The sequence below is a fragment of the Microchirus variegatus genome (genome assembly GCF_963457635.1).
Source record: "Microchirus variegatus genome assembly, chromosome: 15".
NCBI classification, from domain to species: domain Eukaryota; kingdom Metazoa; phylum Chordata; class Actinopteri; order Pleuronectiformes; family Soleidae; genus Microchirus; species Microchirus variegatus.
In genome coordinates this window covers 9,155,288-9,168,258 of record NC_139816.1, presented here as the reverse complement: position 1 = coordinate 9,168,258, position 12,971 = coordinate 9,155,288, and the positions used below count along the sequence as shown (strand labels likewise).

The following is a 12,971-nucleotide window of genomic DNA, read 5'->3' as shown; positions in this document are numbered from 1 at the left end:
TGTTGTGAGGTTTTTGTTATATGTACAGATTTGATGCACTTTTTCTTATAAATGCCATACATGTTATGTATGTGAGGTTTTGTTATATGTACAGATTTGGTGCACTTTTGTAGGCTAAAAGATGCCGTGTTTCAGGGACAAAAGTAAATTGTTATACACTGTGCTCAGGTATAACTGAAATAAATGTTGAACTGAGTGATAGTGTTGTTGAAATAGCACATATTTTTCTTAAATATTCTTAGGCTGTTCATAATATATTTTGAAAAAACGAATAATTAATTTAATACATTGAATTTGATAATTCTTCTTCTTTGCAGTAATTAATACAAAGAAAAAAGTGGACTTATTATTACTTCGATGTCATTTTGCGATGAGTTTACTGGTCCAAAATGGACCAAAATGAGTTTGACACCCCTGGTCTATGGTATTTACATACAAGCATCTCAAACTCTCATCATTATACCAGTACTAGTAATTAATAAATACTGAGAGCAACAATCAGGACAAGATTTGCCAAGTATGTTTTTTCTGTTTTGTGTCATTAATGGACATTTATTACTTCGGAATCATCCATCTGAGGTCAGCTACACGTGGACAAGTCTGAGTCTGATAAAGGAAAGTTCATGTGGTTGATATACAGTAGCTCCTCTAACAGAATCATTAACAGCATTCACACAGCTCGGTTCAGTAGTAAGGACTGCACTATTTAGAGCGCTGCCATTAAAGACATTTCCATTATTCACCCTTTTAATTAACCCACCCGTGAGCTGCACATCCACCTGCTGGGCCGTATCCATTAAGCCGATGTTTGTTCTGTATTAAACTCAGGCTTTAGGGCTATTTAGCCCCCACACACACACAAAAAAGCCCACAAACTGCTCTTCATCTTCCTCACTTTGCGTCGACCGCAGCTCAATTATTCTGCCCAATTAGTCAATCTGATCTGCATTTTGCCATCAGGTTTCCATCTTTGCGGAGAAATACGGCCCCCGGAGTGGTCAATACGTTGCTCGTTCATCAGCCGCAGGGCCCTGTCCATTTAAGGAAATGAGAAAAGGCCAGACAAACACATGGACCAGATGTGGCCGAGTTCATCAGGTACTTTCACGCTAATTGAATTCACCCCCACCCCCCCTCCCATACAGCCTGTGAGTGGCATTAGGTAGATCATACACACATTGTTATCAGCTGTTCTCACACCGTACTTCACAGAAACCTGGGATGGCTGAAAGTGAGACCCTTGTATTTTCTTAGTGCCTAATTGAGTGGATGAAGAGAAAATGTTAAGCTTAATTACTTTTTCTGAGGTAGGATGCTGTTTCTTAATCTTTACATTAAGAAGAATTTCTTTAAAAAATCTTCTTCCCTCATCGACCACAGATAAAAACATAGGGGCACTTCATCTCATGGCTCTATAGAACATGCAGAGCAAACACGGAGAAGGTGACTTTGGACAGCAATTAGGATGATTTTCTGGGCAATGCATCAAGCTGACACAAGCATTACACATATCTAAATCTGAATCCACTGCCAGTGGAGCAGCTCTGCGATGATGGGGTTCTTTAAGTACAGCACTGTGAGTAACAGGCGCCTAGAGACTCTAGCTGTTCAGGCGGATTTTATTTGATTGTATGAACTGATTATTTGTGTTGTTCTTATATTTTCTACAGTATTTGATTGAGTCTATTAGGTCACATGTTTGTAGGTTTTATTTGTTTCATTTAGCTGTTTTAAAGTGCTTTATAAATAAAGTTTGTAAGGGTAAGATAACTATGGGTGTCCAGGGTGTACCCTACTTGTGTCAGCCACCATTGGCTCCCAGCTCCCCCCACAACCCTCATATGGAGGATAAAGTGGTATATGAATGAATGAATAACGGGGGAAAAAAAACACCAATTACAAATTTTCTTAAGGGAATCAATTGCTCCTTATTTCTGAAATGACAGAAAAAAAAAATCAGTTACCATCGAGTGTCGACTGAAGTGGCCCGATGCGACCCATCCTTCTCGTTCTCCAAACGTGTCTTGCAGAGGGAACGTACAGTTGCGTGACCTGAAGATGGAGATTAATCAATTATCAGTTCAAGGAGCCTTATTTAGATACATTTATTGTAAATACATATAATATATAATATTATTTTTATTGTGAAGCAAACATACATATATACACATATATATATACATACGTATGTGTATATATGCATACACATATATATATGTATGCATACACTTATATATAATTAATATGCACACATATTTTACATACATACATATATGTATATATATATATATATATACACACATATATATACATATATATGTATACATATATATACACATATATACACACATATATATATGTGTGTGTATATATATATATATATATATATATATACACACATATATATATACACATATATATACATATATATGTATATATATATTACTATATATATATATTATATATAGTAATATATAATATATATTACTATATATTATATATAGTAATATATAATATATATATATTACTATATATATATATACATATACATATACATATATATATATACATATACATATACATATATATATATATATACATATACATATACATATACATATACATATACATATACATATACATATACATATACATACATATATATATATATATATGCATTAATACTTAAATAAATGAGAGATCCAAATCTCTGCTGTTTAAATATAATATATAATTTAATATCATATAATATCATATAACGGCATAATGTATGCAACAATGCAAACAGCTGTGACAGAGGTAAAGTACCTTATCAGCACGGATGTTGACCTCTGCAGAGAGCCAGTGGCCTGCCGGACAGAAAGGTCGTCTGATGTCACGAGCTTTCACCATCTTCACCAAGTTAGTGATGACCTGTGTCGTAGATCAAACACACAGACAGGCGCACACACATTAACAATCGGGTCCAATTTAACATTAGACAGAGAAAAAACATACATTTCAAGTACATTTCAGAGCAGAGAGGACAAGATTGACAAAGAGGTTCCTTGTCTTTGAGGGAGGATAAAAAAAAAAGGCAATTTGAGACTTCAGCCATTAGTGCGCCATTTATGGGGAGTATAAAAGAAAAACGACCTGCACCGTCCCTCAATGTCCGGGCCTGTTAATTACTAGGGAGGTCTGCTGACATCAGCCTTCGCAACAGAGAACTCAAACAACACACAGCTGCAGTGGTTCACTGTACTGCACTGAGGCTTTCACCTCGCCTGCAGCAGGCTCGTGGTCACCGACTGTATTTCACTGTGATGTAATGTCGTCACTTAGGAATGTGCACAGGTGTCCACTGGCATACAGGAATGTGTTTTCTAACAGGGCTCACTTTTAATGCACTGAATGAGGGAAAAAATGACCGAAATTCGAAGCTAAATAAATACTTTTTCTTCAGTATTTCAGTTGGAGATGCACAATTGGAAGTGAAAACTCAGAAATATCTTTTGCAGGTTTCAATATACAGGTTTACAAAACAAGTAATATGTAGGTTCAAGATATACACTACCGTTCAAAGGTGTGGGGTCACTTAGAAATGTCATTATTTTTTCAATGAATTTAACATTAAATGAATCAGAAATACACTCTCTACATTGTTATTCTAGCTGCAAACGTTTGTTTTTAATGGACTATGTACATAGGCGTATAGAGGCCCATTTCCAGTGTTCTTATGGTACATTGTGTTTGCTAATCGTGTTAAAAGGCTATTGGATGATTAGAAAACCCTTGAAAACCCTTGTGCAATTATGTAAAAATTGTTTTGCTGGTTCTTTATTTTGAATAAAACTCATTGTTTCTAACCTTGTCAATGTCTTGACTATATTTTCTATTCATTTTGTAACTTTATTGATGAATAAAAGTGTGACTTTTAATGGAAAACACAAACTAATTGTATAGGTGACCCCAAACTTTTGAATGTTAGTGTAATAAAAGGCACAAGGGGATCGTTTTCTTGGATTCTTCTACGTCTAACACACTCCTTCCACAGAGCAATGTAAACACAGTCCAGAGAGACTTTTATGGAACACGTCTGCTGTTGCTATGGTCTCGTCGCCGTCAGTCACCCGCTGAAAAACCCTCATGTGTGAGCCAATGCCTGCCAATTCATTAAGGAGACCTTTACGTTTGAGTACAGCTACAGCCACTCAATTTCCATATAATACTGCCGGCTAGATTATTTCAAATCGGAATTCTCTTTTCTAAAGCACGTCATTTTCATAGAGCGACAATCCATCTCGGTCAATCGCACAGGTCTGCAATAACGGCGAGTGCAAAACGCTGTAAAAGTCGCGTGACGATGGGTTTGGAGGAGGCCTAGCCCCTGACTCTGGGAATGAATAAGCATTCCTTAATTAGCCCATCGGGTTAAGTGCAAACCTTAATGGGCCTTTCCCAAACTCCTGCGTGACATCGTTCTCCAAACATGGCCAAGAAGAAAGTTCCATTAGCAATATTAATACAAGCTTAGTTGATCATTTTCATTCAATTAACTTCTTTCAATTAAATAGATAGCTCGACAATGGAGGTGATAAAAGATGGGGAGGGACGGCTGATGACACGAACCAAACATTAGCGTGTTAGGGGTCAGCGGCGTTAAACGGACTGTAAATCCCACCGTTCAATTTGGAAAATGCATTTCCCCCCTGGCTTCCCACTTCTTTAATGGGTCGTTTTAGCTGACAAGAGAGGCCTTTGAACAGATCTTTTATGAAAAATACCGACATGCTCTTTTGCGTATTCGCCACCTTTCGCCGAACACGCGGCGTGTTCGCGTTTAAATCCTTCTGTCAAAGACTAACGGCCAAGAACAAAGTCGCTTAATTACCATTTTTCCCTGACAGAGAGAGGAGGAGAGGAGAAAGGAGGGAAGGGAATGAGAAATAGAGCCGAGGAGAATGGAGTTAATGCTGTCTTCTGCCTCATTTCCTCTCGGTAAATAACCAGTGGATGACCTGCATGGCAGCGCTCCACCGTGTCTCTGCCCGGTCATGCATACACGCTTGATTTCCACTAACACAGGCGAGGCATTAGGCCGCTGTGCTTGAACGCACAGACAGAATACACAACGGTTAAGCCCAATGTTAATGTGTGAGAGATCATGTTTTAAGCTCTTGGCAAAGAAGACTTTAGGGTTAAATTTCACCTAATTTGTGAGCGAACTTGCACACGTGGTACATTTATTCCAGGTGATTTATTCAAAGATGACACCTTTAGTGGGAGACGAGGCCTGAGGTGCAACAGGTGGATTAGAAGAGTGGAATTCTGGGAACAGTCTGATTGTTGATACAGTTGTGGACGATATTTACACTACAGTACTTGAAAGCTGAACTGAAGTATTGCATAGTACACACAGGTGTCAAGTAATTAAGATTAAATGCCACCTGAGAAGAAACATTTGGTGTTTCATGAAAGCTTTTTGTCAGTCGAGTTGTAAATTACACAACCGTCCAAAAGTTTGGGGTCACCTCTACAATTTGTGTGTGTTTTCCATCAAAAGTCAGACAAAATGAATAGAAAATATTGTCTAACATAACTGCACAAGGGTTTTCTAATCATCCAATAGCCTTCTAACGCGATTAGCAAACACAATGTACCATTAGAATACTGGAAATGGGCCTCTATACACCTATGTACATATTCTATTAAAAACCAGAAGTTTGCAGCTAGAATAGTCGTTTACCACATTAACAAAGTATAGAGTTTATTTCTGATTCATTTAAAGGTGCATTATGTTATAAATCTAAAGCAACTGGCCATAAAATCCTCCTAATATGTCACAGAGACTCAGGAATAATGTTCATATAACAAACAACATATAACCGACAACAACAGTACAGACAAAACATTTGCATTAAAAAAAATATTTTGCAGACTGCAAATCATGTTTGTATTTTGAAATCCTGTTTTGGCATGTGGCGCCACCTACCTCTGTCTACCAATCATTGCAGTCAGTTGAGTCTCGGCTGCCAGTTACGTCTGAGCTACAATGGCGGAGAAAACGAAACCTAAAAGACCTCGGTATTTTGAATTTGAGTGTAGTAACTGTTTTTGGCCACATTCTTACATATGGTGCCTTTAGTTTTATATTCATTAAGAATAAAGTGCTTTTCCATCAAAAATAAGGACATTTCTAAGTGACCCAAAAACTTTTGAACGGTAGTGCAGATTAAGATAGTTTTACTTTGCAGCCAAGGTCAAGTTGTTTATTGTATTTGTTGTGCAAGTTCTGTTTTTAGTGTCAATTGCACAGTGAAAGGTTAAAAGAGTGCCTTCAACCATAACATTTTGACGACTAAAAACACTCACCTTGAAGAGCTGCACCCAGCGTTTCTGCTCGGCCTGGATTCGCTGCTGGACCTCAGTGTTGGTCTTGACCCCGACGCTGCGGAACGCAGCCATGTACTCCTCTCTGTGCTCAGTTTTAGTCTCGGGGTAGGCCAGCTTGATGATGCCCAGACAAGCGTCTCTCAGGCAGCGGGACAACGTGACCAGCTCTAACAGCGTGAAGGGCATCATGGAGGACTGCGTCTGACCTAGATGAACCAGAGCTTTATTCAAAAACAGATAAAATAAAACTAGAGGTCACTCGGTTGCTTTTTCTGTAAACCAGGTTGCAATACGTATTTTTCATATGTACACTATTGTTCAAAAGTTTGGGGTCACATAGAAATGTCCTTATTTTTGAAGGAAAATCACCTTTTTTTCCAATGAATATAACATTAAACTAACCCTAATAAATAAATGACATTACTGAATATTGCCTTTATTTCCACACATCACAATTGGTTTTATAGCAAATCGCCCTAGTACCAAACACACATACACTGATCTATGGCGTTGATACAGAACATTAGGGAGTTTTTCTATTTCCGTTACCTTCCAATTCATGCCCGAAGAACTCGCTGTCGTGCACGGAGATAAGCGAGTGGCTGAAGAGCGAGCTGAAGAGATAGAAAAGGGGAATGATGCGGTTGGAGTCCTCGAATGACATGGGAGAACCTCGGGAAATCAGCTGCAGCAGCGGCACCATGGAGCTGAGAGAGAGGAGGAGGAGAGAGGAGGAGGAACTAATTACAAAGCACATACTGTATGTATATAAGCAGAGGCCTAATATCTTAATACAATGACTCAGTTGGAGATCAAAAGCACATTCGCCGACAATAAGAACCGCATTAGCTCACCCGGTGATCATTTTAGTTGTCATGGAAGTGATGAGGTGCCAGATATGCCGCAGGAAACGTGCGTTGAAAGCTAAGCTGTAGAGAAGTCTGCAGAGGACAAACGCAAGAGAAGAGACAACATTTAGAGATGACACAATTCATCGATTACTTAATTAATCGTCAACTATTTTGATAATCGATTGAAGCTTTTTTCATTATTTGACTCACAGTTTTATTGTATTATATAATACACCATCTCCAGACATACAGAGACAATGAAAGAAAATGAACAGCAGCAATAATAATGAAGATAATAAAATAACGAAGACATAGAGTAAAAAGGTTATGCATCTTAAATGATGAATGAATGATAAGTACCCACTCATAAATAGCCTTTTTCACGATTAAAACAAGATTTCTGATCGTTTTAGCTTCAGAAATGTGAAGATTTTCTTCGTTTCTTTGCTCCACATAAGAAAGAAATCATTAAAACTGAATCATTTTGGTTTGTGGACAAAAACAAGACATTGGAGAACATTGTTTTTTAACATTTTCTGAAATTTTACGGACCAAACGATTAATCGATTCGTAAAATAAACTTCAGTTGCAGCTCCAGACGCGTTAAAGTTAGTGCTGTCAAGCGTTAACGCACAACGCGTTTCCATGATGACTGCCCGGAAAAAGATACGTGTGACGTCATGTTTACATGACTCCGGATTGTTAAAATGAGACTCTAAAGTAGCGCTAAACTTTAAAAACAGAGGCACACATACGTTACTTGTTGTTTGCTAAAAGGAGCTAATGCAGCTAACAGAGCTAACTGGTAAACGGTGCCTGGAATCCGTCGTCTTTTTCCAGCCAGTCGTCATGGAAACGTGTCATGCGTTAACGCAGCGTTAACCCATAGCACAGCACTAGTTAAAGTCAAACATTTCATTCAGAGAGGGAAAAGGAGAGCGAGTAACGAGCCTGAATCAGCGTCAGGGAACAGTAAAAAATTACTTTCCGCCAACTTGTCTACGATGTTAACTGACAGTTAACTTCCTGTTAACCAGAGGACACGAGTAAAAGCGATGGGGGGGGACAAAAAAAATAAATGACATCGTTACTCAACGTTCTCCTCATAGAATTTTCTTGGCCTTTCTCTCCCCTTTTATACCTCGCGAGGGCCCGAAAAAGAGATTAAATGAGCCATTAAGCTTTATTTAGGCGAGGCACCTTCCATTAGTAAACTAGTTGCTGGCGATGGTGCCCAGCAGCTCGGGTCATAAACAGCCCTCCACTCTGGCTTCCTGCTGGAGGCCCATTTAAGTTAATGGCCAGGGGGAAGCAAGACAATGGAGGACGGAGGAGGAGGAGGAGGAGGAGGGGAAGACTGGTCCTCAGTGTGACCCCGCAGCGCCAGCATGCTTCCACACTCACAGGGAATTACATGATAACACCGAGGAGGGCCCACATACCTCGCTATGGCACCAAGGTGCGAAGCTGCTCTTTGTTCAGGAGTGTGTGTGTTTGTGTATCCTCGTAAATTGCATGGCTTTTCACACAGAGGGGTAAGTACAGGTGACAATAATGCGGTAAGTAAGCTAAAAAAAAAAAAAAAAGGTAAAATAAAGTAGCCCCCTGCATATAATAGGGCCCTTGTCAGAGCACTGACACCTACACGGATGCTTGCCTTTAACAGGGACGGTGTGTGTTTGTGGTGGATGAGAAGGAGTAAAGGTCAACAGAAGAAAAGGAGTTAAGAGACAAAACAAAAAAAGAGAGAAAGGAAGGAATCTTGCATTTCTGCCCTTCAATGTCAACGCTCAAATTCCCATCCCAGCATTCAATCTAACCAAAAACCCCTTTCAAAATTTCCCCCCAAATGGAAATGAGCCTCCATGTCACAGAACGCCTCAGCGCCGCTTGAAAAATGGCCGGAGCCCGAGCTAGCGCACACCGCGCGCCATCTGTCAGCGCAACAAGGCTCAGGAGAGGAGCGACGGAGTGGAGCTGTGGGCTCATAACAAGCGATGTGGGTGTTTGATTGAAATGGGAAACAAAGCACTAAATGCCAGCTGACGCGCTGATTTACGGCCTGAAAGAACCCAAACCCCCATTTCAATCATGGAATGAACCACTAATAAACAAAGTCAAGACATCAAAAGGGGTTGCATGTGCATGTGTGTGTGTGCATGTGTGTGTGTGTGTGTGTGTGTGTAAAGCAGCCTGATGCATCACGGCTGGATCATTTCATTTTGCAGTAATGAAAGAATCTCCATTCAGTAGTGGAAAAAAAACAACAACATCCAGACTCTTGGGTCATATTTGATATTTGGACTGAACTAGAGCTGAAACGATTATTATCATTTTTCTACTATTATTCTATATCTATTATTTTTGAATATCGATTAATCGATTTGAAGCTTTTTTTGGTGATTAAAACAAGATTTCTGATTGTTTTAGCTTCTTAAATTTTAATATTTTCTGAGTTTCTTTGCTCCACATAACAAAGAAACCATTACAACTGAATCATTTTGGTTTGTGGATAAAATAAGACATTCGAGAACATCGTCATTTCCAGGTTTGACAAACACTGATCAATGTTGTTTTTTTTATCATTTATGCCTCAGGACACGTGCGTTGAAAGCTAAACTGTATAGAAGTCTGCAGATAATAAATACAGATAACTAATTAATTAATTGTTTCAGCTTCTTAAATGTAAATATACTCTGATTTCTTTGCTCCACATCACAAAGAAATCATTAAAATGAATAATTTTGGTTTCTGTAGCATTTTCTAACATTTTATGGACCAAACAAAGGTACAATCTATTATGAAAATAAAGGTTAAGTTGCAGCTGTAGACTGAACTGTGTTTCCACCTAAATACGAATGTGTTTTTCTTGCATTAACACGGGGCAAACGTCATTATCTCACGGCAGACGCAAAAAAATCACAGCAAGTCTTCAAAAGCAAATGAAAGAGCAAAGCTCATCTGTGCGCTCACTGCTATCGCGGCGCGCCCCGTTAGCGACGGGGTGCGACCTCGCAATCAAAGTGAAATTACACCAAATATCCAACAATTAACAATTAAAGTCTAATTACAGCACACACACTAGAACAAATCTGAAGGAGGAATAAAAAAAAAATTGTTCTGAATCAGTGTAAATCTTTTAATGTGTCCTCTGAAAAAAAATAAAAAAGCAGAGTGCATTTTCATGAGAGCAATTTTACATATTTATTAAAGAGGCAGCGTGCAGGGCTGCTGGACAACTGGCCCGGGCCTTACTTTTTTTTTTTTTTTTTTGCTCTAAGAGCAGTAAATCAAGGCCCGGGATGCAATTTGCTCCCCTTAGCCTCTTGTAAAGCTATCCCGTCCACTTCTGCAGTGATTAATCTTTCTCAGTGAGCTAATTATTTTGTACAGATATCCAATAATGATGGAAGACGAAGGGCAGGATTTATGGTAAAAGCGAAAGGAAAGAGGAAGCAGTAAAAAATGAAAGGGAGCGACGGGTTGGCGGGTTTGTGTGGGGCGAATAAAATTTGCTGAAATTTTGTCTACACTCTGATGACTGCTGAAGACTTGAGCGGTGTGTGTGTGTGTGTGTGTGTGTGTGTGTGTGTGTGTGTGTGTGTGTGTGTGTGTGTGTGTGTGTGTGTGTGTGTGTGTGTGTGTGCGTGTGTCCCGCTTTAAATCACAATGCATATATGCGTGTTTGTGCAAAAGTGCGGGGTGATGTTTCGTAGTACGACACCGTTGCTAACATGACACGATCCTTTATACACACACACACACACACACGTACGTACGTCGTACATCAACTCCACTAATAATTAACTGGAGCAGGTTGACCATGCATGAAGCTTCAGTCTGGATCACCTCCTGTCAGTCAATGCAGCATCCTCATCCTCACCCCCCACCAACCCACACCACCTCTGACATCCTGGCCCTAATGTAATCAAACCCAAGAAGGGGGGGGGGGGTAATTGCCCTCATCCAGAACTGACAGCTTCCCTGACATCCAGGCTTCCTCTGCCGGTTGTAAATGCCAGTGGGTGCGGACCACAGATAACCGCCTGCCTGCCTGCCTGCATTTCACCGTTATTTACATTACTGCTTACGGTGCGGAAAACACATAAAGACGCAGTTTTCCTCTCAATCAGCTCGGTGTGTAAACACGCTGATCTCAACAAGACGTATAAAAATGTTATGATATTGAATTAAAAAAAGAGAAAGGGGTTTCATTTTTACACGTTATACGCAAGAAGGTCAAATTGCCTATACGTTGCTTTATCGGTCTCATCTGGAGATTCGTACCTGACTTTCGGCACCATGAGGCGATGCTGCACCATGAGCGTGTGGCAGATGGACGCCATCATGGTGAAGACCTCCTCGCTGGCCGAGTCTCGCCACACCAGGTTGAGCAGGGCGTTGGTCTGGTGCTTGGTGTCCAGCTTGTGGACGCACTCCTCCGTGATGAGCTGTACGGATATCCGGGTGTCGTCCTGAAAGGAGGAGGAAACGCGCGTGTTAAAAAATAAAAGACGAGCAATGACAGGAAGTCGTCAGAAAACGAGCAAATCTGTGTCACGGCGTGAAGAAATTAAGAGAAAGATAAATTTTGTTTTATCGTATGTGTATGGTGAGTTAAAGCTGGGGTGGGAAAACATATTTTTCAGCATTATTTGAAATCTGGTCCATGACAAAAAATCAGTTTATTATTCATTAAAGAGTTTCTAGAGGTGTGTTTTCGTCTCTATGCTCATACAGTCTGAGGAGCTCAGGACAGAGAGTCTCCACTAGAGCTTCAACTAATGATTATTTTCATAATCGATTAATCTGTCGATTATTTTCACGATCAGTTTGGTCCATAAAATGTAAGAAAATGTTGATCAGTCATTTGTCAAACCTGGATATGACAATGTTCTCCAATGTTTTGTTTTGTTCACAAACCAAAATGATTCAGTTTTAATGATTTCTTTGTTGTGTGGAGCAAAGAAACAAAGAAAATATTCACATTTAATAGGCTAAAATGATCAGAAATCTTGTTTTAATCAAGAAAAAAAGCTTCAAACTGATTAATCGATTATTAAAATAGTTGACGATTAATTTAGAAATCCATTAATAATCGATTCTTCTTTCAGCTCTAGTCCGCACACCGTATTTGACAACCTGGGATGATATTCGACTATTTTTCCAGTGATCCTGCCTATCCCACCTTTAATACTTACTCCATATTTGTGTCAATGAATTAAAACCATTTATTTTACAGAGATTAGCTAAAAACCCAAAACAATTTCTTTTGGCCAGAAATGAAAACGTCATCTTTTTTTCTATCCGTTTTATTTTAAAAAGGACGGTATTTGACATGCATAATTAAGTTGTAAACTTAAATGTGCACAAGATTTAACCTGTACTTAACCAAAACACAATGAGACTGCTGATGACGACATTCATTAACCGTCGTTAATGGTTAAACATTAAACGTACATAATAAATGAATATGTAATTAATACAATGGGGGGTCAAAAACAAACCGTTTTCTTATCCTGGAACAAATTTCCATTACCGATTTATGTGTGCGCGCCGTACTCCACGCTAATGGATCATACCTGCATGGACGATGGATGGATGCCAGCATCGTCATCGTCCTCCGAGTCGCTGTTCACCTCCGGCCGGCTGCTGCTCTCCGACACTGGCAGCAGCGGCAGCAGCGTCTGCAGTGCCCGGAGGTAGAGCAGGAGACCCTCCTCTGATAGCGAGCCTACCGAGAAA

The 12,971-nt window shown here is 39.6% G+C and overlaps 1 protein-coding gene across 3 annotated transcripts in view; it reads right to left on the bottom strand.

Moving 5' to 3' along the window:
• The window catches only part of ube3c (ubiquitin protein ligase E3C), a 30,777-nt gene that overhangs the window by 13,036 nt on the left and 4,770 nt on the right, over positions 1 to 12,971 (bottom strand). For 2 of the 3 annotated variants that reach the window (XM_083901998.1, XM_083902000.1), the window contains exons 10-16: positions 12,809 to 12,960; positions 11,514 to 11,701; positions 7,230 to 7,316; positions 6,925 to 7,082; positions 6,355 to 6,596; positions 2,809 to 2,913; positions 1,965 to 2,052 (exon numbers count right to left, since the gene is read on the bottom strand). In XM_083901998.1, coding sequence (XP_083758124.1) covers positions 1,965 to 2,052; positions 2,809 to 2,913; positions 6,355 to 6,596; positions 6,925 to 7,082; positions 7,230 to 7,316; positions 11,514 to 11,701; positions 12,809 to 12,960 — 1,020 coding nt within the window. The remainder of the gene's footprint in view (positions 1 to 1,964; positions 2,053 to 2,808; positions 2,914 to 6,354; positions 6,597 to 6,924; positions 7,083 to 7,229; positions 7,317 to 11,513; positions 11,702 to 12,808; positions 12,961 to 12,971) is intronic. The other variant, XM_083901999.1, reaches the window with a different exon arrangement.